The sequence below is a fragment of the Hibiscus syriacus genome, unplaced genomic scaffold (genome assembly GCF_006381635.1).
Source record: "Hibiscus syriacus cultivar Baekdansim isolate YM2019G1 unplaced genomic scaffold, ASM638163v2 tig00110793_pilon, whole genome shotgun sequence".
Classification (NCBI taxonomy): domain Eukaryota; kingdom Viridiplantae; phylum Streptophyta; class Magnoliopsida; order Malvales; family Malvaceae; genus Hibiscus; species Hibiscus syriacus.
Genome location: NW_024062864.1, coordinates 252,589 through 274,451, shown reverse-complemented (window position 1 = coordinate 274,451; position 21,863 = coordinate 252,589). Strand labels below are relative to the sequence as shown.

General features: G+C 34.9%; 3 protein-coding genes and 1 pseudogene across 3 annotated transcripts; 1 reads left to right on the top strand and 3 right to left on the bottom strand.

Moving 5' to 3' along the window:
- The first annotated feature begins 2,632 nt into the window (after positions 1-2,632).
- Positions 2,633-6,561, top strand: LOC120141091 (homeobox-leucine zipper protein ANTHOCYANINLESS 2-like). The gene is made up of 9 exons (XM_039156030.1): positions 2,633-2,812; positions 2,905-3,131; positions 3,214-3,331; positions 3,412-4,095; positions 4,203-4,304; positions 4,383-4,595; positions 5,253-5,427; positions 5,491-5,858; positions 6,169-6,561. The coding sequence occupies exons 1-9, from the start codon at positions 2,633-2,635 to the stop codon at positions 6,559-6,561; spliced, it is 2,460 nt and encodes an 819-aa protein (XP_039011961.1).
- Positions 6,562-9,287: 2,726 nt separating this feature from the next.
- LOC120141094 lies at positions 9,288-10,619 on the bottom strand. Its single transcript, XM_039156032.1, has 3 exons — positions 10,311-10,619; positions 10,082-10,228; positions 9,288-9,560 (listed from the first exon to the last, which is right to left on the bottom strand). The coding sequence occupies exons 1-3, from the start codon at positions 10,575-10,577 to the stop codon at positions 9,417-9,419; spliced, it is 558 nt and encodes a 185-aa protein (XP_039011963.1). The 5' UTR covers positions 10,578-10,619; the 3' UTR covers positions 9,288-9,416.
- Positions 10,620-17,302: 6,683 nt separating this feature from the next.
- Positions 17,303-18,674, bottom strand: LOC120141093 (accelerated cell death 11-like). The gene is made up of 2 exons (XM_039156031.1): positions 18,569-18,674; positions 17,303-18,049 (listed from the first exon to the last, which is right to left on the bottom strand). Exon 2 carries the CDS (start codon positions 18,028-18,030, stop codon positions 17,413-17,415), a length of 618 nt encoding a protein of 205 aa, XP_039011962.1. The 5' UTR covers positions 18,031-18,049; positions 18,569-18,674; the 3' UTR covers positions 17,303-17,412.
- A 1,140-nt stretch (positions 18,675-19,814) lies between these two features.
- On the bottom strand, positions 19,815-21,827 carry LOC120141122 (annotated as a pseudogene).
- Between the last annotated feature and the right edge of the window lie 36 nt (positions 21,828-21,863).

Below are 21,863 nucleotides of genomic sequence, written 5' to 3'. Positions count from 1 at the left end.
AATTCTCTAAATTAAAATATTCATTCTACAAATTAACAAACAAAGAAAATAACAAAAAAAATCAAAAATCAGACTCTACTCTAGAGATTAATTACAGTATTACGCTATATGTAGAGTATTACTGTAACATCTCTACATTTCAGACTCTACTCTAATGATTAACTGAAGCTAAAATTTATCTCTAAAATATAAATTTTCTCTACTTTAGAGATGCATTCGAGATGCCCTAAGAGATGAATTGGGGGGGCAAAAACTGCATTTTCGTATGTAGAAAGAAAAAAGAGGCAAAGTGATGACTTGGTTTTAATGTAAAGTTGAAGTTGATTGGCTGCAAATTCAAACCTAAAGTAGGAATGGTATTAATGCAACGGCCAAAAAGAAGACGGGACTGCTTTGGTAGGCGTGGTCCTTCTTCACTTATACTCTTCGTCGTATTTTTGTTCAATTTAGTGTTTTGAAATTTGGATCGGATCGGTCAATTCAATCAGATTAATCGGGAATCATTGTCTTGTCCGGATCAATCGAAAATCGATGTATAGTCTGGTTCAATCTACATCGGTTAAACCGTTATTAGTGAATTGGTCAGAATCGTTGAACTGTTTGAATCGGACCGACTGAAAATTGGAAAAAACTATCAATTTTGTTTTTTTTTTAAAAAATAAACCAAACGATGTTGTTTGTTAAACGAGCCAAGTCAAACTCGAGTATTGCTGAGCTCGACTCGAACTTGAAAATTTTAAAAGTAAGCTCAACTCGACTCAAACTCACGAGCTAAAAATTATCAAGTTCAACTCGAACTCGAAATATAATATTGAAACTTGAACTCGAAAAGGATTGAACTCAAAAAAATTTAGAAGCTCGATTGAAGCCTAAAATTCGAGCTTGATTGAAGTGAAAAAATAGTTCACTCAATGCTCACCAAAAGATTCTATGATTTTGAATGCCAAATTACATTTATTATTTATAGAAGTTAGTTGTGATGCTCTTCTATGTTTCTTAGCCACATGAGATTGTTTTGTTTTTATATTTTTACTCTTTAGACTTTTGGGATGCTCTTCTATGTTTCTTAGCCATGTGAGATTATTTAAAAAAATTAAACCAAACATATCATTTTGTTATGATTTTTTTAGCCACAATTTTTTTTAATTATAGTTATATAATTATATTTATTATTTAATATGTTTTACCTTAAATATTATGTTGTAGTTAATTTGAATAATTTTGTTTCACTTGATTTTATGGTTTTTAACTTATATATGTTATGACTTGCTTTGAATATGAGTTGTGATATCAAAAATTATTTTTATTAAATATTTTTGGTATTTTATTTAATTTTTAAATAATTATGACGTCGTCCGATTCTTCCGACCGATCGGACCGGTTCAACCGGTTGAACCAGTGAACCGGTAGCATGACCGGTTTACTAACCGGTCCGGTTCTGAAAACCATGGTTCAATCTATTTTAATTCTTATTTTTAAAATAACATGGACTTTATTTTCATAAAGTACTTAACTTTTTAGTAGATTAATAGATTTAAATTTGACATGAATTTATTTAGGTCCAAATTAAGTCTGAATCGATACAAAGTGAATGATGACAAATAAATTTACGAATATTGTGTTTTTACATGAAAATTAACTCGAAATAGTGTCACTGAGAATAATAATTTTTTATGATTAAAATCACAAATATTATGACTTTTGACATTAAATTTAGTTTGAGAATGTAAGTATATATAATTCTGATCGGAGTCGAAGAAAATGTCACGATTTGTAGAGAACTTATGTATTTCTAAAACTTCGAATTAGAAGTAGCTCAAAGAGACTAACAATGTCACTATTTTATGCTTGAAAGATAATCAAATTTGAATTACAAACAAAATTTTCTTATAATTTATTTTTTTCAGCAAGAGAATTAAACCACAAATATTTCAAGTCATGTAAAACAAATTTGAATTACAAACCTAATAAATAAATAAAAATATAAATGAAGATTTAAAGTAACATAATCATTCGTTGCTTAGTTATTCAATGGTGCCAATATTTATTGGGACCATATGGATATTGCACGAAGATTGAAATGAGTAAAATGCAATTTGTTGCATATTTGTGGAACTAATTCGTGAAATTTTCATATTGATTTGAGCATAGAAAGAGTAGATAAGGCAGAGCTTTCAGTGGTGGGGGCATTATGTAGATAATTGATTATAGCAGGGCATTCAAAGCCACTCTTTAATTCCAATATTTATCTTAACTCAATTTTTTTGTACAGTTGGCACACTTTTATTGTCCACATGTGTGCAATTAAATCCAACGCCACACAAACCCTATATCATATATACAGTAGAAGAGAGAGAGGGATAGAGAACGAAGAGCTAAGCTGTAATAAACAGAGTTTTTTTTTTGCTTGCCTTATTTCTCTTTCTTTCTCTCCATTAAAAGTAGAAGAGAGGGAGTTTGAGACATTTGGAGCTTCTTTGTTCATCCTTTTGTCTCCTCTAACCTCTCTTTGGTGTGTGAAATGAATCAAATCGGTCAAATGGGGGTGTAAATTTGTAGAGAGAAAAAGGAAAGAGAGTAGAAAATAAAATCAAAGGTGTGTGCTTTATATATTATAGAACATAAATATTTGATGAGTTTTGGAGGGTTTCTTGATAACAGCTATGGTGAAGGCTTTGGGGGTGCAAGAATAGTTGCAGACATCCCTTACAGCAACAACAACATGTCCGCCGGTGTCGTTGCTCAACCTCGGCTCATGTCTCCTTCTCTTCCTAAGAACATATTCAAATCCCCAGGCCTATCTCTTGCTCTTGTAAATGAGAACAAGCTCTCCCTTTAATGACCTTTTGTTCCTTTTTTTTTTCTGTGTTGGGATTGATCTGGGTTATTTGATGTTCTTTTCAGCAGCAACCAAATATAGATAATCAAGGGGATCATGGGACCAGAATAATGCGAGAGAATTTCGAGGTAAGTGTAAGAAGAAGAAGCATAGAAGAGGAAAATGAGATCAGCAGATCTGGAAGTGATAACATGGATGGAGCTTCGGGTGATGATCAAGACGCTGCCGACAAGCCTCCGAGGAAGAAGAGATACCACCGACACACTCTTCAGCAAATCCAAGAGCTCGAAGCGTATGATTTCATGTCTCAAACCAATTTTTTATTTCACCTTACCAACATTTTTTCCCACCATTTTTCTTGGTTTTTGGTTCAGTCTCTTCAAGGAGTGTCCTCATCCCGATGAGAAACAGAGATTGGAGCTTAGCAGAAGGCTTTGTTTGGAAACCAGACAGGTTAAGTTTTGGTTCCAAAACCGCCGTACTCAAATGAAGGTACGTTTTCTAAAGAATCTTTCTTTCGGGGGATCTGATTGTTTATGTAAAGTTAAAAACGTGATCTTCTTTTTATCTAGACTCAATTGGAACGCCATGAAAACTCTTTGCTCAGGCAAGAGAACGATAAGCTTCGAGCTGAGAACATGTCTATAAGGGATACTATGAGGAACCCCATTTGTACCAACTGTGGGGATCCGGCGATTATTGGTGATATATCACTCGAAGAACAACATCTAAGGGTCGAGAATGCTCGTTTAAAGGACGAGTTAGATCGAGTTTGTGCACTGGCCGACAAGTTTCTGGGGCGGCCCATTTCGACACTAGCCGCTTCCATCGCACCTCCATTGTCGGACTCGAGTTTGGAACTCGGGGTCGGTAACACTGGTTTCGGGGGATTAAGCACCGTGGCTACAACATTGCCTGCTTTTGGAAGTGGGATGACAAATGCTTTGCCTGCAGTGGTTCCTCCTAATAGACCAACGACTGCGGTGACTGGTATTGATAGATCGGTGGAAAGATCAATGCTTTTGGAGCTCGCTTTGGCTGCAATGGATGAATTGGTTAGGATGGCACGGACTGGTGAACCACTTTGGGTTAGGAGCTTGGAAGGTGGAAGGGAAATACTAAACCAAGATGAGTACTTGAGGACTTTCACTCCTTGCATTGGCATGAAATCAAATGGCTTTGTGACCGAGGCCTCTCGAGAGTCTGGGGTGGTGATTATCAACAGTTTGGCCCTTGTTGAAACTTTGATGGATTCGGTGAGCTTCAATTTGGTCATTTCATCTATTCATCTTATTTCTTTTTCTAGAGGTTTGTGCCATTGGAATTAACTTTCAATTTCGCTTTTCCCCCTTCTTTTACATAGAATCTTTGGTCGGAGATGTTTCCTTGTATGATTGCTAGAACATCAACAACTGATGTTATATCTAGTGGTGTGGGAGGAACCAAAAACGGTGCACTTCAACTGGTAAGTTAATTTCAAGCCACAATCAATCATCATTAGTGTCATAATTCCTTGTTTTAATCTTTTCTTCCTTTGGTACAGATGCACGCTGAGCTCCAAGTCCTTTCTCCATTGGTTCCGGTTCGAGAGGTCAATTTTTTAAGGTTCTGCAAGCAGCATGCCGATGGGGTTTGGGCGGTTATCGATGTGTCTATTGACACGATCCAAGAAACTTCGGGTGCACCCTCGTATGTGAACTGCAAGAGGCTACCCTCTGGCTTTGTCGTACAAGATATGCCCAATGGATACTCCAAGGTAAAGATCTGCATTTTTGAAGCCTCGAGTTTAGGGCTCATGCAGCTAAAGAATCTTGTTGTTTAATTTGTCAGTGCCTGGTTTTGCTTCAAACCAACGCATTTTGAACCTTCCTAACGCACACTTGGAACATTCATTTATTGATTTTGATGCTTCTTCTAAATGTTAAAAACTATCAATCTCAAGTTTCAACATATAAAATAAAATATATTATTGAATAAACTATTGATTTGATGTTTCTATTCCAATATATTGATTATGCCTCGATTATCTCATCTAGCCAGCTGCATTTAAGGCATGAAACTGCGAATGACCTGGTTACAGCCCCAGCTGATGTGCTTATTTTCTTTTGCTTGTATGTGAGGATCCCATTCTTTTAAATAGATTATCTTCTCCATTATTCAACCCTTTTCAATCTTCAATGCCTCGATACAAGGGAACAAAGTCACAATGAGAGAGAGATGCCATTTCTTTCATTGAGCTCTATCTTTTGAGTCATTTCCAAGATTTGCCTCGCATTTTTCTATTGGAAAAAATCAGTATTATTTGTCAACAATGATATTATACAAAAGTTCACTAGAGTAGTATTAGTCATTTTTTATTTAAAATAAATATTTCCAATGATTGTTAGTGTAATCGGTCAAAATTTATGCACAGGTGACATGGGTTGAACATGCGGAATATGACGACAGCCAAGTTCACCAACTTTACCGCCCTTTGCTGAGCTCAGGCATGGCGTTTGGCGCCCGGCGTTGGGTGGCAACCCTTCAACGCCAATGCGAATGCCTTGCTATTCTCATGTCCTCCACTGTTCCCACCAGAGATCACACAGGTAAGCAATATATATATCATTGTATCGAATAATGGTCAGTGGATTAATGAATATGTTTTGTAGGTATAACTGCTAGTGGGAGACGAAGCATGTTGAAGCTAGCACAGCGTATGACGGACAATTTCTGTGCTGGAGTGTGTGCCTCCACGGTTCATAAATGGAACAAGCTGAACGTAGGGAACGTGGATGAAGACGTAAGGGTTATGACACGGAAGAGCGTCGATGATCCGGGTGAGCCATCGGGCATTGTGCTGAGCGCGGCTACTTCGACTTGGTTGCCGGTGTCGCCTCAAAGACTGTTTGATTTCATACGCGATGAACGGCTGAGAAGCGAGTGGGATATCTTATCTAACGGTGGTACGATGCAAGAGATGGCTCACATCGCCAAAGGCCAAGATCACGGCAACTGCGTCTCCCTCCTCCGTGCAAGTGTATAATTCTTAACACCGGTTCCTCTATATAAATTAAAATTAAAAATAAATAAAAATAGTCCGGTGAGGAAGATGGCAGTACATAATAATTTAGTGACGAAAATGACAATTTGATACGACAAGTCTGGAAATTTGGAAGTATCTATGGAGACAATTTAGGGTGAAAAAGAATTCGTGAAATGTTACTGTAAGGTATTCTGATTTATAAAACTTTTAAAAAAGTCAGTGTATAGAACGCCTGTAGCCTTTTTTCACCTTTCGTTTTTTAGTGTCGTATGATCCAATGTTTTTTCTTTCTTTTTGGGTGCAGGCCATGAACACAAACCAGAGCAGCATGCTGATATTGCAGGAGACATGCATCGATGCGGCAGGGTCGCTTGTGGTATACGCGCCCGTTGACATCCCAGCCATGCACGTGGTTATGAACGGTGGTGATTCGGCTTATGTAGCTCTCTTGCCCTCGGGTTTTGCTATCGTACCGGATGGTCCAGGCTCTCGTGGTGGACCCACCTCAAAGGAAAATGCTAATGGGAACGGTGGCGGATCTCAGAGAGTGGGCGGGTCACTTCTCACGGTGGCATTCCAAATACTGGTAAACAATTTACCGACGGCCAAGCTCACGGTGGAATCGGTGGAGACGGTGAATAATCTGATTTCATGCACCGTCCAGAAGATTAAAGCTGCGCTTCAATGCGAAAGCTGAGTGGCACACGTAATCCTTTCTTCAGTAATTGTTTAGGGTTTCTTTAAACAAACAAGTGTGCTTGTGTATTTAGTCAATTTTTTAGGGTTGGATGGTTTGGGGAGAGCTTTTGTCGTTTTGCGTTTGTCTGTGTGAAACTCGGTGAGTTGGAGGGTGTTGAGTCAAGAACGAACCGTGCGTGGAAAGACTCCTTGTATGGGTGGTGTTCAGCATAGCCTAATGCAAGGGTGGTGGTTCGGGTATTGACTTAGGTCGACCCTTCAACTCAAAAAAAAGGAAGTCAAAACCCTAGATTAAGGATATCTTAAAGAAACAGCTCCTTGTTAATTCAATATCTTTTCCTGGGGTTAGCTTGTGGAAACTTATTTTTTTTATCTCTGTTTATCGAAATAAACCAAGTATTTTCCCTTCCGTCTCCAGAACCTTATTTCACGGCGGCCGAGCCCGAGCAAGTAAAACTAACGCGCCGGTGATAACTCTTTAAATTTATCAGAAATGAAAGAAAAAAATAAAGGTTTAAAATATGAAAGAAAATTATACGATTTTATCTAAAATGAATGAGTGCAGTGCGTGTCAAATACACATAATTATACGAGTACAAACTCTAGTTGAATTGCGCGACGACGGGAATGCATGTGAATTAGTTCATATTATTTAGATATATAGGTTTTCAGGTGTTTAAATATGATATTTTAAGCATTTATTTATGGAATGATTAAACATAATGTTAATATACATGCGTTATCGTTACACAACTCCACTTGTGTTAGTTCTAGTACTCGTGTAATTATGTGTTCATGTCACACCCCATATACTGGTTATTTTTTTGGACAATATTCACATACTTTTTTTTTATATTTGACTACTCTTATATTCTTTCATTTTTAGTCCAATCTGACCGAAATTAGTAAAAAGTGCTTCTTGCAAAACGTGCGCTCTACGCTTGCCACATGAGAGTGCTAATTCGAGAATTAATCATCAATGCGTGATATTTTGGTAATTAATTATTTTTAGTGATGTGGATAAAATTACCTTTAAATTATTGTTTATGTTTAGTTACAATTATTTTTATAGTATTTTTTAAAAAAAGTTTTGTAAAACATTTATTTAAAATTATTTGATAGAATTTTTTTAAAATATATTAGGTTAAAAAACAATTCATTTATACACGCATGTGACTAGAATTTTTATTTATTTTTAATAAAAAATAAATCAATTATTAACGATGAAATTAAATAATGGGCTAGGTTGCCATTAATACAAATTAAATGCTAAAATAATGGGCTAGGTTGCCATTATACACTTATTGTTTTGTTTAGAGGAAACGGTTTAAAATTTGAAATTCTAAACAAATAACTTAATTTAATTCAAGATTAAAAAACGATAAAAATAAGTGTAATTGAAAACGTGAAAAAATATATTATATTTTAGGTTAAACGTAATCTAAAACGTGATATTCTTTATAATATTTTTTATTACAACTTAAAATATTAATAAGAATATCACTTTTTCGATTGTCAATTGAAAATATTACGAAGAATATAATAATTTAAGTTACAACCCAAAATATTATGAAAAAATTCATATTTTAAGTTGTGTTAAATATAAAATATTATATTTTTATCAAATTTTAAATCATATTTATTTCCATTTGTAATTTAGCCGCATCTTAACCCGCCATTATTTAGGTGACATTTAAATTGCAAGGTACAGTTAAAATTCTATAAATTAATAATGTCAGGACCAGAGAAATTTATTAATTTAGAGAGTTATTAATTTATCGATAAATTAATAATTATTAATTTAAAGAGTTTTTAAGTAATTATACTGTATATACCAAACAAAAAGGCAACTTAGTATATGCCTCTTAGAATTACGTTGCAAGAGATGAGTTAAATTAATAATGAGCTCCAAATAGATTTAAACTTTAAAGGAAAACAGACAACTATTGAATCATATTTCAATATAGTGTAATATATTTTTTTCAGTTTCTATGAATTATTAATTTATGATTTTCTTAGGACCGAAAATTATAAAGGGATCTCACGAAAAATTATTATCTTATTATTTTATCGAGTTTTTCAATTTTTTACATTGACTCAAGTCGGGACCGGACAAATTTATTATTTTAGAGAATTTATTAATTTATTGAATATTAATTTAAAGAATTTCTACTGTAGTTTACGAGGAAGGAATGATGAAAGATAAGCTATTCCCTGTTCACCTTCTGGTTTAATACTTCCAGTTGATAATGGCTATAAATAATATACTTTATTGCTTGGACTTGAACCAGTACCACGTGTAAGATTCGTTGTTCGCCAATTTATATTTTTTATTTTATAAAACCAAGTGATACCACGTAATCTAAACTCTCTCTTTTGCATTTGTCCGACACCAATCAACGATATGGTATATTACATATTTAATCACATATTTAATTTATTACTGACATGTAAATTTTTGTTTTATTAATGATAACATGATATTATCTTTTGATAATATATTAGTATTACCTTTAAGTTTTACCCCTTTAAAATGATATATAATGTTACGTTTTGGTTATCCGAGGTTAAAAGGATCCTGGTTGTCTGTTTTTGCATTTACTGTATAATGCCATTGAATCGAGCCTTGATTCAGTTTATTCATCAATGGTCAAGGCTAGCAACAATTGATGAATACGTTCATTATTTTTTTACAGGAATTACAAAGTAACATAATTTTTTCTCGATTATTGGTACATGATGGCAGCAAAAGTATATTTATTTGGCAAAACAAGCACAAAGAAATAAAAGTGTTACAGGGGGTACACATTACCAGCAGAGCCACAAATGACAAATGTGTCCGATTTGGAAACTTCATAGCTTGGCAATGGGTGAATTATAGAAGGTAGCATGGCAACTATTGACCAGTTCCCCAGTCTTCCTCATTTTGAATTCAACCAAAGTTACAGTTAAATTTCTTCCACTTCTAACCACAGATCCTTCAACAATCAACTCTGCCTGCATGACCAAAACATACATTATATGAATTCGGTAAGCTCCTACAATGACCGAATCTATATACGATTATTATTCGTTTTTCTTCAAGTATCCATGCTTGACATTTATATTCGCTACATATTCAGACATACGTAGCGGTATGTCTGAATGTCCGATATGCCTGTTCTGAGTTTCAATAACACAGCTTAGCAGGGATGAGCAGAAGGGGCAGGTAAAAGCGGTCGCACTATGAAAATTTCAAATTAACATATAATTTAAGTATTTTGTATGGAAAAATTATTTTTACCTCTAAAAATTTTATTTGTCACCTTCTAAATTTTATAAGTTCACCCCTAACATAAAATTTAGGTCTATATAGGTTAGGGTTGTTCGAATGAGGAATCGTTTATACATCCTAGAGTTCATAGCCTCATTCAAGCATCAAATTGGGAGGCACGGTAGGGTTATTTTTTTCTTCAATAAAATTACAATTGGGGTTAACCAAAATCAGATATCAGAAATTCAAATCCCAAAGAACTCACATCTATGGCAGCAGAAGAGAGATAAGACATGGCCAATTCACCAAGAAACATGTCCTTATCCTCACCCACCACTGTTTTGGCCGTCGCAATCGCCACTCTTTCTGCTATTGCTGCAACTGCCGATCCATGTAACATACCATAAAAATTCTGCAAAGCAAACCCCCAATAAAGTAAAAAAAAAATCGTGTAATAAGTCTGATTAAATGGGGAAAATATCCGAAAGAATTACGGAGATGGTGGGCTTGACGGTGGTGAAGCAGGTGACGTGGCCTCGTCGGACGGTGTGGACCTTGAGGCCGTTACATAAGAGATCGGAATAGAAGTCTTCTGAACTATAGTTTTCTGCTATGGGATTTTTGGAAAGCCCGACGCTTTCTAGGAAACGCATAACGATAGGCCTGAACGGCGGAGATCTCTCATCGGATTCCAGCGTTGTGGGACGACCGGAAGAAGAAGCTGCTGGAGGTTCCTGAGAAGCAGATGAGGGATTTCCCATAATTGTGCCTCCGTTGACGAGCAACCACTTGAAGCAGATTAAGTTTTTTTTTAATATTTTCTGATAATATGAATTAACTTTTAATAAAATAATGGAAACAAATTTTGAAGCGAAAAATAATGAAAACAAATGATTTCATATTATTTGTATTGATAATATATAATTTTATACATCATCATTAAATCAAATTAGTATATAATTGAAAAAAGTTAAATAATTTCTTAAAATTTATTTTTAATAATATATCATTATTTAATTAATTAATGACGTATAAAATTATATTAATAATATTAAATAATTATTTATAAATAAAGTTAAATTTATTTAATCAACGGATTTTTCTCAATTTCGATATTTTATTTTATGTTTTGAAGTGTTTTCCTATTTTAAAATTTATACTAAATTACTTATTTAGTCACATATTTATTTTTATGATTTTATTTTGATCATATAATTATTTTTTTTTAAATTATATACTAATATGTTTAGTTTTGCTTTGTCATTCATCGTTATAAAAATTAATGATCATGTAAATGTGACATCATAAGATAATGTCAATTCAATATTGAAAAAATAAAAAAAATGTCACATCGATAGTTTTATTTATTTTTTTAACAATAAATGATCAAAATAGAACAAAAGTATAACATTATACATAATTATAAAAAATAGTTAGTTACTAAAATAAAATCACAAAAATAGATATCTTTAATTGAAATATTGTAAACACTTTTTGATTTTATATTTGGGGTAAATACAATGTAATATATACAATGTAATATATGTTCAAACACTATCAATTATTTGAAATTGAACGCTTATACTGTAATATCCCTAACCCATATCCGACCCAAATACGAGTCTGAGATGTCACATTGACTTTTCAAACGGTTTCTTGTCATAAAATAGCAAAAGTTTTCAATTTCACGTTTAATTCGAACTGTATAAATATATTAATTAAAAACATTTGGTTTTACAAAGTCTATCAGAGCATATTCAATACAAATTTCTTAGTACATGCCAACTATATTTAAAATAACAACATACATATTAATCATTTCTTTTTTGATCTGAACTTCGTAAAGGATATGCTGATTTGTCTTGCTCATCTTCACTTATCTTCTCGCTTTCCGAAACCTACGTGTGAAACACTCACACGCTAAGTCGATGACTTAATGATGCATATAAAATATATAATGGAAACTCGAACTTATAATAATGCATAACCAAATAATACTATCATATCATTTTTAACCAACAATACACACATCATCATAAAATTCTTGTAATCCATTTTTAATAACATGTCACACATACAATATATTTATTTTATTGCTTTATTAGCTCATGTATACTTTTGAGAACTTAAGGTATGTGAGTACATTGAAATTGTGCATAAATGTTGTCACCACAACTCGTATAAATGCACCGAAGTGCCACGTAGAATTGCACCGAAATACACGCAGAATTGCACCTAAGTGTCGCGTAAAAATGCACCGAAGTGCCATATAAAATATCCATAAGGACTACATAGAAATTCCTTAAGTATCATATACATATTTCAAGGACCAAGTATGTGTCTCTAAGGATCTCATAAATATTCCAAAGGATACATATATGTCCCAAATGACCGCGTAGACCGTCGACTCTTGGCATGTCTCTTATATCACATAAATGGGCATTTATCATTTATTTTATCACATATTTACATATTCATATAAGCATATAGGACATTTCCTTATGATTCACATTCACATGTAACATGACTTGTATCTTGTTCTTATGTCTTCTCATAGACATAAATTCACATGTTCACATAGTCATATCACTCAATCACATATACATGTACTCATATATTTCATATCAAATAAGCATATAAACTCCTAGTTTCTTATCAAGTATTTCATATAATATTCTGGTAAAGTCTCATAGTCACATAGCTTCTACTTTATATTCATATAATCCTTTATATCTACACCAAATAGTTTATATTATTGTTTTCGAATTATCACATAAATCATTTCTATTTCCTAATTTCTGATCATATACTTCATTATACAAATTCTTATAATTTATTACACAATATTTTATTCCTTTTCATATAATCTACGCATCAATGCCATATAGATTTTATCATATTTTCACATGATCACTATATCATATTTCTTATTATTTTCCATTAATTCATTTTCACATAGCTTGTCACAGACATATATTCTCATAAATTATCATTACTTAATTTCTAAAATATTCACATATGATTTCCTGGACCTTTATTCTCTAACTCATATCACATAGAAATATAACAAGTTTAGGTCATAGTTCCACTTAAACACATCAACTTTCCTATATAGCTTATTTGACACATTTGTATACTCATTTATGTCAATATCTCTTAACTTATATTCTATTCTCATTTTTCATTTAACCACTTAGATTTAATTCATATAATTTATACATTGTTATCATATAACTATTTATATTCCTATCACACCAAATAACATATAACATCTATGAATCTATTCATGCATACATAATAGTCATATCAAACACATACTAACATTCATATATTTATGCAATCAAATATTAGAATTAGACTCATCGCGAGTCTTATTTCCATACACATCATTTACAACTAGTATGCACCCACCTATATCTCTTTGTCCTTCCCTCGATCGATCCTACTTGACAAATGTTCTGAAACTCGTATAGGCTCTGTATCTACATAAATATAATTTTCAAGACGATTATCAAAAGCCTAAACCTTATAATTCGATGCTAATAACTTAAGCTAATTTAATGAGCCCAATTCATTTTTTCATTTAGGAGGGTATCGGTACACTACGGGGGTATCAATACCCAAATTAATTTCGAAATTCACAGGCATCGTTACTTACTTGTGGGTATTGATGCACAGGTATTGGTACACCCCTTACTGTATCGATACACCATGAAGTTGTTCTTCAAAATTGGTCTTAGTGTATCGGTACTTGTTCATAGGGTATCAGTACACTTTGCCCAGAACATGCTTTTTCACCCAAAAAATCATCAACTCTTCACTAAATTTCCTCATATAAAGCTCATTTCATACCACCAAACTCAACTATAAACACTTTAACTAAAGTATATCATCTCAACATCTTATTATCTCTCGTATCTCATCCAAATTCTTAAAACCAAGAATGTTACTAAATTTTTCATGTAATTCAAACTCAGTTTCAACACTTGTTATTTCTTTTTTTTTTTGATAGAAGTTGGAGGTCTCATTAAAAACTCCCTTCGTATTCGTCCACATACTAAGAAGTATGTTAACGAACATAGGAAGGAAGAAAAGAGTACCTCATATTTCATTGAATAAAACGCCTCATTACATATGAAAACACGAAATACCCTCAAACGAGGATAAACACCATTACAAAAAACATAATCACCTAAAGCTCTCACATTCTCGACCACAAAAATCAAAAGGCAATCACCCTATACCTAAGATAAACCTCCATCAATAGGAAAACAACCCAACATTTAATGACATAACATACATAAAAACAACACCTAAAACCATTAAACCAAAAACATCCGCCTTTGAAGGGAACTCCACAAAAATACCAACATGTATCAAAATCACCAAAAAAATCAGCTCGATAATTATCTTTAATGAACCAAAACCACACTTCCTTCCCTTCAATCAATGTTTCCTTGCCAATAAATTCATAACTCTTTTCTTTGTCTTACATTTCTTCGCCACACGATTAGTTCTTAATTTCGCAGGGATAGGGGGCACCACTGGGATATCTTCCTTTAATTGAAATGTGTCAGTAGATGAACCATGAGAAGTAATGAGACCCATCATAAGAGCATCTTCCGAGGCCCTGAGGCTAACACCATCAGAATGATCAATTGATTTATTAGCTAGATGCTCCACGATATTTAATTTTGAATGATCCACAGCCTCCATTGTGTGCAACCCCAATTTGTTACTCGATTTCTCATCGCTTATGACACTCTTTATGAGTGAAACCTTTTCTAAATGGGGACCTTCAATTGCAACATCTTCGACGGGGCAATTTAAACCTTGGGATGACACTGACGATCTTGACAGAGAATTCTCCAACGTTGCCCCGAGAAAACAATTCAGATCTGGAGAATCATCGACTTCCTCAGGGATCCAAGAGTTTGGTTTGAAAGAAGGCTCAACTTCATGCACCATGATTTCAAAAGAATTAGAACCGATCTTCAGACTCAAGGACTCATCAATCCTTACTTTAGTCTCTGTGAGGATTTGAAGTTTTGCACGATCAAAAGATGAAGGAAACTGAGAGCTTTCATCAATTGATACTAATTTGCCCCACCTAGCCGCAATGTTCTTGAAAATACCCCAATTCCACGCGTGAAAAGGAATCCCTTCACAAACTACCCATACTCGACGGCATTCTACCACTAGATTCTCCGACCAAACTTCAACTCTAGAAAACCACCCTGCAAGAGTCTCTGATTATTCATTCTTAACCCTTTTCAACGTATCAGAATCCTCGAATATCATGAGAACTACATTCCCAACAGCTCTCATTAACGAGAAACCGTTGAGTCATTTGTCTTGCATTTGGCTAGCAAGATCACCGATTTTGGTATAATTCTTGAACCACCCTATTAGGCAGTTATCCAAAACTTGAAGTTTAGCTTCGTCAACAACACCATTTACTGTATAGAGATTATTTCTTGTAACATTTTCTCTCTCGGGCTTTAGGTGGACAACTGGAGAAGACTTTCTCCAAAAAGAATGTCTTGTGTTGTATTTAGAAAAAGAGACTCCAATTTTACTACCATCAATGCGAGCGCCATTCATCTTTGAGATCGCTCGCCGTGCTTCTCCAATTGTAGCAAAGCGAATGAAACCGAAACGTACCCCCTTTGAATTTCTTTTAGTTGGAATGAAGGCGTCAATAACCTGACCGTATGGGCAAAATAACGATCCAAACCGCTTCCAATGGATATTCTCTGGTAAATTATCAATGTATAACGTAAAGCAGCCAGTTCTAAACCCATTGTTGATTCTTGGATAATCTTTCTTCCTCTAGTAGTTAAAAACGTGAGAATCCTGAGGAAGGATTTCTGCGTTAGAAATCTGCGCAATGGCCCCTTCCACACTCCTTGCTTCAACCAACGAATCATTTCTATTCTTGTTTGTCACCAACACCATCCTCTCATATTCTTCCGCTGCCACTGTACTACTCAACTTCTTCCTCACCTCCTCTGATTTATGCACAGTCTTTGTCTGCTGCCCATCTCTCTGATTTTGATGCTCCGCTTCAGTCACCTTCGACAGTATAAAATCCACCCGTTTCGTCTTAACATCTGGTTTTTTCAAAGGATTTACGTTCTCCTTTTCCTCTATCTCGGACTGACGACTATTCTTAGTCTGACGAGCTGAGGTTTCAACCTGTTTCTCTCTTGCTTCATCGCGATTCTTGAACGTCATTTTGAATGCAAAGGCTTCCAAACTATTTAATTTTGAACAAAAAAAATCAGAGATGAAAAGGTTTATGACATCATGCGTGAAAACCCAGAACCAGCTGCAGCGTTCTGAATAGAGCTCCTGAACAGTGACGGTAAAATTCCGGTGAACGGCAGTGGGTGTTCACAGTTTAATACTTGGGTTTTTGTCACGAGCTTCCGGCGTGCACAGCTGGAACGGACTTTGAAGACTGCTGATGGAAAAATCGGCGAAGAAAGGCGTTTAGATTTGCTCCGATTGAAGGGGAATCAATCGAAATAAACCACGAAAAATGAAACTCTATGGATAGACGATTATCCTTAAGAAAAAAAAAGGCGTCAAAAGGAGGTCGATGTGCGGCGACGGACGGTGGTCGGAGTACGGAGGACGACAAGCGACGGACGGAGGATGACAAGTGACGGATGACGATGAAGAAGGCTGTTAAACATCACTCATATTCTCTCTCTCCCTCTGCCCCTGGAATTTCTTATTCATACCTATGACCAATCAAATCTAGATTCTAAATCCATTAACTCCTTCTATTTCAAGAATTCACTTAAAAACTCATTTTTCTTAATCTCTCATAACTTGAAATTCTTTAAGTTTTAAGCCACTTAAAACTTCCCTTAAGCTTTCTTATCACTCTAAGAATAAAAAAAACCTTAAAATTAAAGAAACACTCAAGTTGAATCCAATTTACCTTTGAAATGAGCTCACGGTGAAAAGAATGAAGAAGAAGCAAACTTTCTAGATTTCTCTTTTATTTTTCTCCCATTTTCCACGTGATTTTTCCTTTATAAAGGAAAAATAAAAATATTTCTTATCAAATGACCATTATATCCTTATTACTTTCAAACTGTACTATTAAATCCTTCACAAAAATATTTCCTAATTTAGTCCCTAAACTTTTTAATCTTTCGAAATTAGACCTCAAAGTTTCAAAACTTCCATTTTAGTCACTAACCCTGATTTTGGGATGTTACATATACCCTAGCATACATATGCAAATTAAAGAAAGATTCCCCCCTAGAAGTCATGTGTTTAAGCAACTACTTCTGCATGATGTGAAGGATTAAGAAAGTCATGGAAATGTTATTTACCAATTTAAATACCCAATTCTCTATCTTTTACCTATCCATCTGACATTATGAGACTAAATAGATCTCTATGGATACAATTGTTCTACCTTTACTAATCTTACCCAATTCTCTATCTACTAGCAACCTATACCCAATTCTCTTGAAAGGAAGAATTTATCAATGTACAAAATAATAGGATGCTACAACATAGTTTTGCATTATTACCACAACAAGCAGGTACTTGTAAATACTGTTGTTCTGTCTTTTACCAATCTATGCCCAATTCTCTAGAAAGGAAGAGTCTGTCAATGTACAAAATGACGGGACCGGAAGCTGCAACATAGTTTTGCATTTGAATTCTCGCCGATGCCTCGTTTTCATTTAGTTTCTTCATTAGCTGTGCCTTTGTAGGGAGGGCATACATCCCAGCAGCTACCGCTTTCCTGATCGCCCAGCCATGGTGGGGTGCAAATGCCTGAGCATACGCCTTGGAAGCTGGATCTTTTAAGGAATCACCCTCTGTAGCTAGAATTTGTTCAAATAGTACCCTGACCATGTCGAGACCGCGTTTCACTCTCAAAAGGTTTCTTGCATGACTCCCAGCTTTCCTAACGCAATTCCCTTCTATATCCCTATCAAGCATTGCATTTAGTGTCGCAATCGACTTTGATGCCTCTGCAAGATCACCAACCTTTGCAACATAATCCATTTCCGCAAACTTGAAGGCAATGCCTAAACAACTGAAGAGAGGAGAAACGAATGAGCATGCGCGTGAAAAAGGGGCCACCTCCATATCAGCTGTTTGCGAGTTTACCGTGGCAGCAAGTTCCTTGAACGCATCAGCGATTTTTCTCAGCGTCTTATCGCTCTCTGCATTTGCCATTTCTGATCTGTTTCTGGTCCTTCATTTCACAAACAAAATACTGTAATCTTATAATAACTTTAAAAAACACCAATTAACAAACCCTACATCAACAGATATTCCAATTCTAAATTAACACAAATTGATCTTCTTCTTACTCTCAATCCTTTTCATTATTTTTCAATAATCTTACCAGGTCCTACAGTGCTGCACTACGACTTTTCATTTCACAATTTCATGCGCTTTTTATTCTACAAGTTATTCTCTCTCAAAACAAAGAAAATGCTAAAAATAAGATTTTGAGCTACACGATCTACCACATGAAAAAAAAAACCGAAGTCAAACGACAATCAGATCTACCACAAAAAATTCCTCAAGGATTTTAATTAGGCAGATCGAAGAGTGAAATAAGAGAAGAAACCAGTTAAATTAAAGGATTGTAGAACCCTAAATTCCCTTCCTTATCACATTTTCACGGAAAACTAATCAAAGAAATATGAAAAAAGTAACATTAAAAAGAGAAAAACAAAAAAATATATTGATCAGAGTACGGATCCACCTTCAAAAGATGCGATTACTTGACTTAGGGAAAGCCGGAACCCTAGCGAGAGCCTCTGCGATATTTTTCAAATGGGACCAAAATGAAAAAGCTCGTGAGAATGAGTGTAATGAGTAATGACTCTAGCGTATTCTCAAGTCCTTCACGTTTGAGATATTTGTGGAAGTGGCGATCGTAGATTCTGTAGAGTAAGTGGTTTAATTACTAGTTTGATCCTACTTCTATTCCATGTATCATTTTCTTAAATTAATTAATTTAATATTTCTCAACTAACAATAATTTTATTTTTCTTTTTTTAGAAAAATATTTTTTAATTTTAAAATTAAAAATGTATTTTAAATCAAAATCAACATTTAGAAAATATAATCCCGTCATTAACGTATTTATTTCAAGGATTTTTAGAGTTAAAAACTATCGTGACAACTAAAATAATTTTTTTATTCCTATCTAAGTAGAGAACAAAGAGAATTTTACTCGTATGAAACCCACAACTTAGAATAAAAGAAAATTTTAATGAGATTGTCAACAAAATGAATATAATTTTATAATAAGATAATATATATATATATATAATCATTTAAATTGAAATCAAATAGTATCATAATATTATAAATATTTATAATTAAATTTAAACAAAAACTCAAAAATTTGACTCGACTTGAAAAAAATTTCAAATCAAATTCGAGTTCTAAAATATGACTTGTCAACTTGAATACTCAATGCTAACTGAGAGCACTTGATTAATGCATCGTTGTATGCATTTATAGTTTTACCTTTTAAAATGTAAGACTTTTTAACTAAAAAAAATAAAAAGAAATTATATATTAATTCAAAAAAAAATGATAATATAGGATTTGTTAACTTAAAAAATTTAAGAAAAATTATTTGACTCAACTTGAGCAAATATTCACATCTGAATATATGTGTAATTTATTTCAATACAATTTCTTTGTTTCATTCCACTAAACCAAATATGCCATATATATTATTGATCCTAACATAGTAGTAATAAATTAATCTGTCTTTTGATAATTATTTATTCCGATGATATAATTAACGTCAACAAGATTTCATGTAAGACATCTTTCAAAAGAATAATTCTTATTCATTTAAAATCTTGATAATTGTGCAACTGGTGTCTGTACATCAACATAGAATGTCAAATTTCCAGCAGTAAAACTTGAAAGAAAAAGAAAATGAAGCTACAACTACATACTACACAGAGAAAAAGGCTAAATCATCATGTTTAACGACCCACCTCCATGCTTGAATAAGTTACTGAAGGTTCCTGGGAGCCAGAGGTGACCGATGGCAAAGATACATCGGAAACTGCATCTTGACCGGAAGATTAGGCAACGGTGACTCCGAATAAAGAACTTGAATCGCTTGCCTGATCGACGGCCTCGAATTACAATCTGGATGTGCACAGTCCCACAATCATCAAACACACCGCTTGTTTTTCATTGAAGACCTTGTCCAACTTACCGTCAACGGCCGAATTCAGCTCTCCTTTCCCATGAAGACCCCAAATCCACTCGACCAATCCCATGTCGGATTTTGTTCAAGGATCAACAGATTTCCTTCCAGTTGCGATTTCTGAAAGGACGACTCCTAAGCTATAAACATCCGACTCCTTACTGGCCCTGCCTGTGCTTTATGTACTCTGGAGCCAAGTAGCCTAGAGTTCCAGCCAATCCAGTTGTTTTAGGACTTATCTCATGGTCCATGAGTTTAGCCAACCCGAAGTCACCGAGCTTGACATTGAAACTGGAATCGTGCATTACATTGCCCGATTTTATGTCTTGGTGCACCACACACTGCTCCCATTCTTCATGGAGATAGAGAAGAGCAGATGCCAATCCGAGCGATATTCGATACTGTACTGGCCAAGTAAGCGGACTTCTTCTTCCAAAAAGGTGGGAATCAAGGCTACCATTGGGCATGAATTCATAGACAAGTATGAAATTGTTTCTGTCATGGCACCAACCAATTAGTCGCACCAGAATTCCAATGTCTCAACTGGCTAATGACCTTCACTTCAGTTACATACTCCTTTTTCCCCTGTCTGGAACCACTCGAAATCCTTTTAACAGCAACCGGCATATCTAAATCATTCAGGTAACCTATATAAGCTGCACCAAATCCTCCTTCACCCAACTGACCGTGTTCCGAGAAGTTATCAGTAGCTGAGGTGAGATCCATAAAAGAAAACCTTCTTGGTCCGGCTCTTCTTTCGAGATCATCGTTCATCGATGTCAAGTTTGTTGTCTATGGCATACCCCTTGTCACATGCTTCTTCCTCCACCATATTATAAACGCTATAACCGTCCCGAATATAATAAGAACACCAGCTGGAACTACGACACCGATAACTATCCCAATATTTCGTGATCCGTTGCCGCTTGTTTTTTCTTCCACGGTTGAATTGAATTCCCAAGATTGGAGTGTGTTCTGCTCTACATACTGACCTGTAGCAGCTGAAAAACCAACCATGATCCACTCAGGTAAAACCGTCATGAGATCAATCTGATGTGAAAGACTCGAAGTCTCTAGAGGATCATTCGTGGTCTGATAGCTCCAAGACACGGTTAAGTTCTTCGCCGTAGCGTTGTAGTTAATGGTTACATCCGCCGTCTGACCATTATGAAAGCTAGCGTTCCATCTGGTGTAGTTCGCCGAAGAAATCGAGTTCACGTTGATCCCGACGTGACTACCGACACCGGGCGGATCCCATCTGGTTTCATTGTTTTCGTACGTGTCAAACTCGACATGAACAATTTGGTTCCAAGGTGAATAGCTGGTTGTATTGTTGAATAATCCCAGAAAGCCACCACCTGAATTCGGGGGGATCTGAGAGCCAACAGGAGCAAGAAAGAAGGCAAGTCCATGACCATAATCCGGACCAAACAGAGAAATGGCAAAGGAGAAGCGGGTATTAAAGTCGGCAAGCCGTCGAGTTCTCGAGTCCCACAGTGGCACCTGCTGGACATATGTTCCCCATCCGACTCGGTAAAGATAATCGATGAGGTTGAACTCGATGGCTCCGACCGCAGGTCATGCATTACCTTGGTAGAAAATGTTGTTTGCGTTTGAATCAAAACGAGATATTTGGAAGTTTAGTGAATTGGAAAAGGGAAGTGTGGAAAGGAACGGTACCAGAACACATAATTTAAGCGAGTTGATAACTTTATAAATTTTAAAGGAACTAAACTAACATTTTAACATCTTGGGAGGTCAAAATACAGTTTTACCGTTTCATTGACTTGTGACTATGTAAACTTAAAAGGATTCAGAT

What these genes read in the sequence shown, in the direction of transcription:
- LOC120141091 (XM_039156030.1), top strand. Translation starts at nt 2,633, where the DNA reads ATGAGTTTTGGAGGGTTTCTTGATAACAGCTATGGTGAAGGCTTTGGG. An exon ending in TGCCCAATGGATACTCCAAG is followed by an intron (nt 4,596 to 5,252) that starts GTAAAGATCTGC and finishes ATTTATGCACAG; the next exon opens with GTGACATGGGTTGAACATGC. An exon ending in TCTCCCTCCTCCGTGCAAGT is followed by an intron (nt 5,859 to 6,168) that starts GTATAATTCTTA and finishes TTTTGGGTGCAG; the next exon opens with GCCATGAACACAAACCAGAG.
- LOC120141094 (XM_039156032.1), bottom strand. Translation starts at nt 10,577, where the DNA reads ATGGGAAATCCCTCATCTGCTTCTCAGGAACCTCCAGCAGCTTCTTCT. An exon ending in CCGTCAAGCCCACCATCTCC is followed by an intron (nt 10,229 to 10,310) that starts GTAATTCTTTCG and finishes TTTGCTTTGCAG; the next exon opens with AATTTTTATGGTATGTTACA. An exon ending in TCTCTTCTGCTGCCATAGAT is followed by an intron (nt 9,561 to 10,081) that starts GTGAGTTCTTTG and finishes TTGGTCATGCAG; the next exon opens with GCAGAGTTGATTGTTGAAGG.
- LOC120141093 (XM_039156031.1), bottom strand. Translation starts at nt 18,030, where the DNA reads ATGGCAAATGCAGAGAGCGATAAGACGCTGAGAAAAATCGCTGATGCG.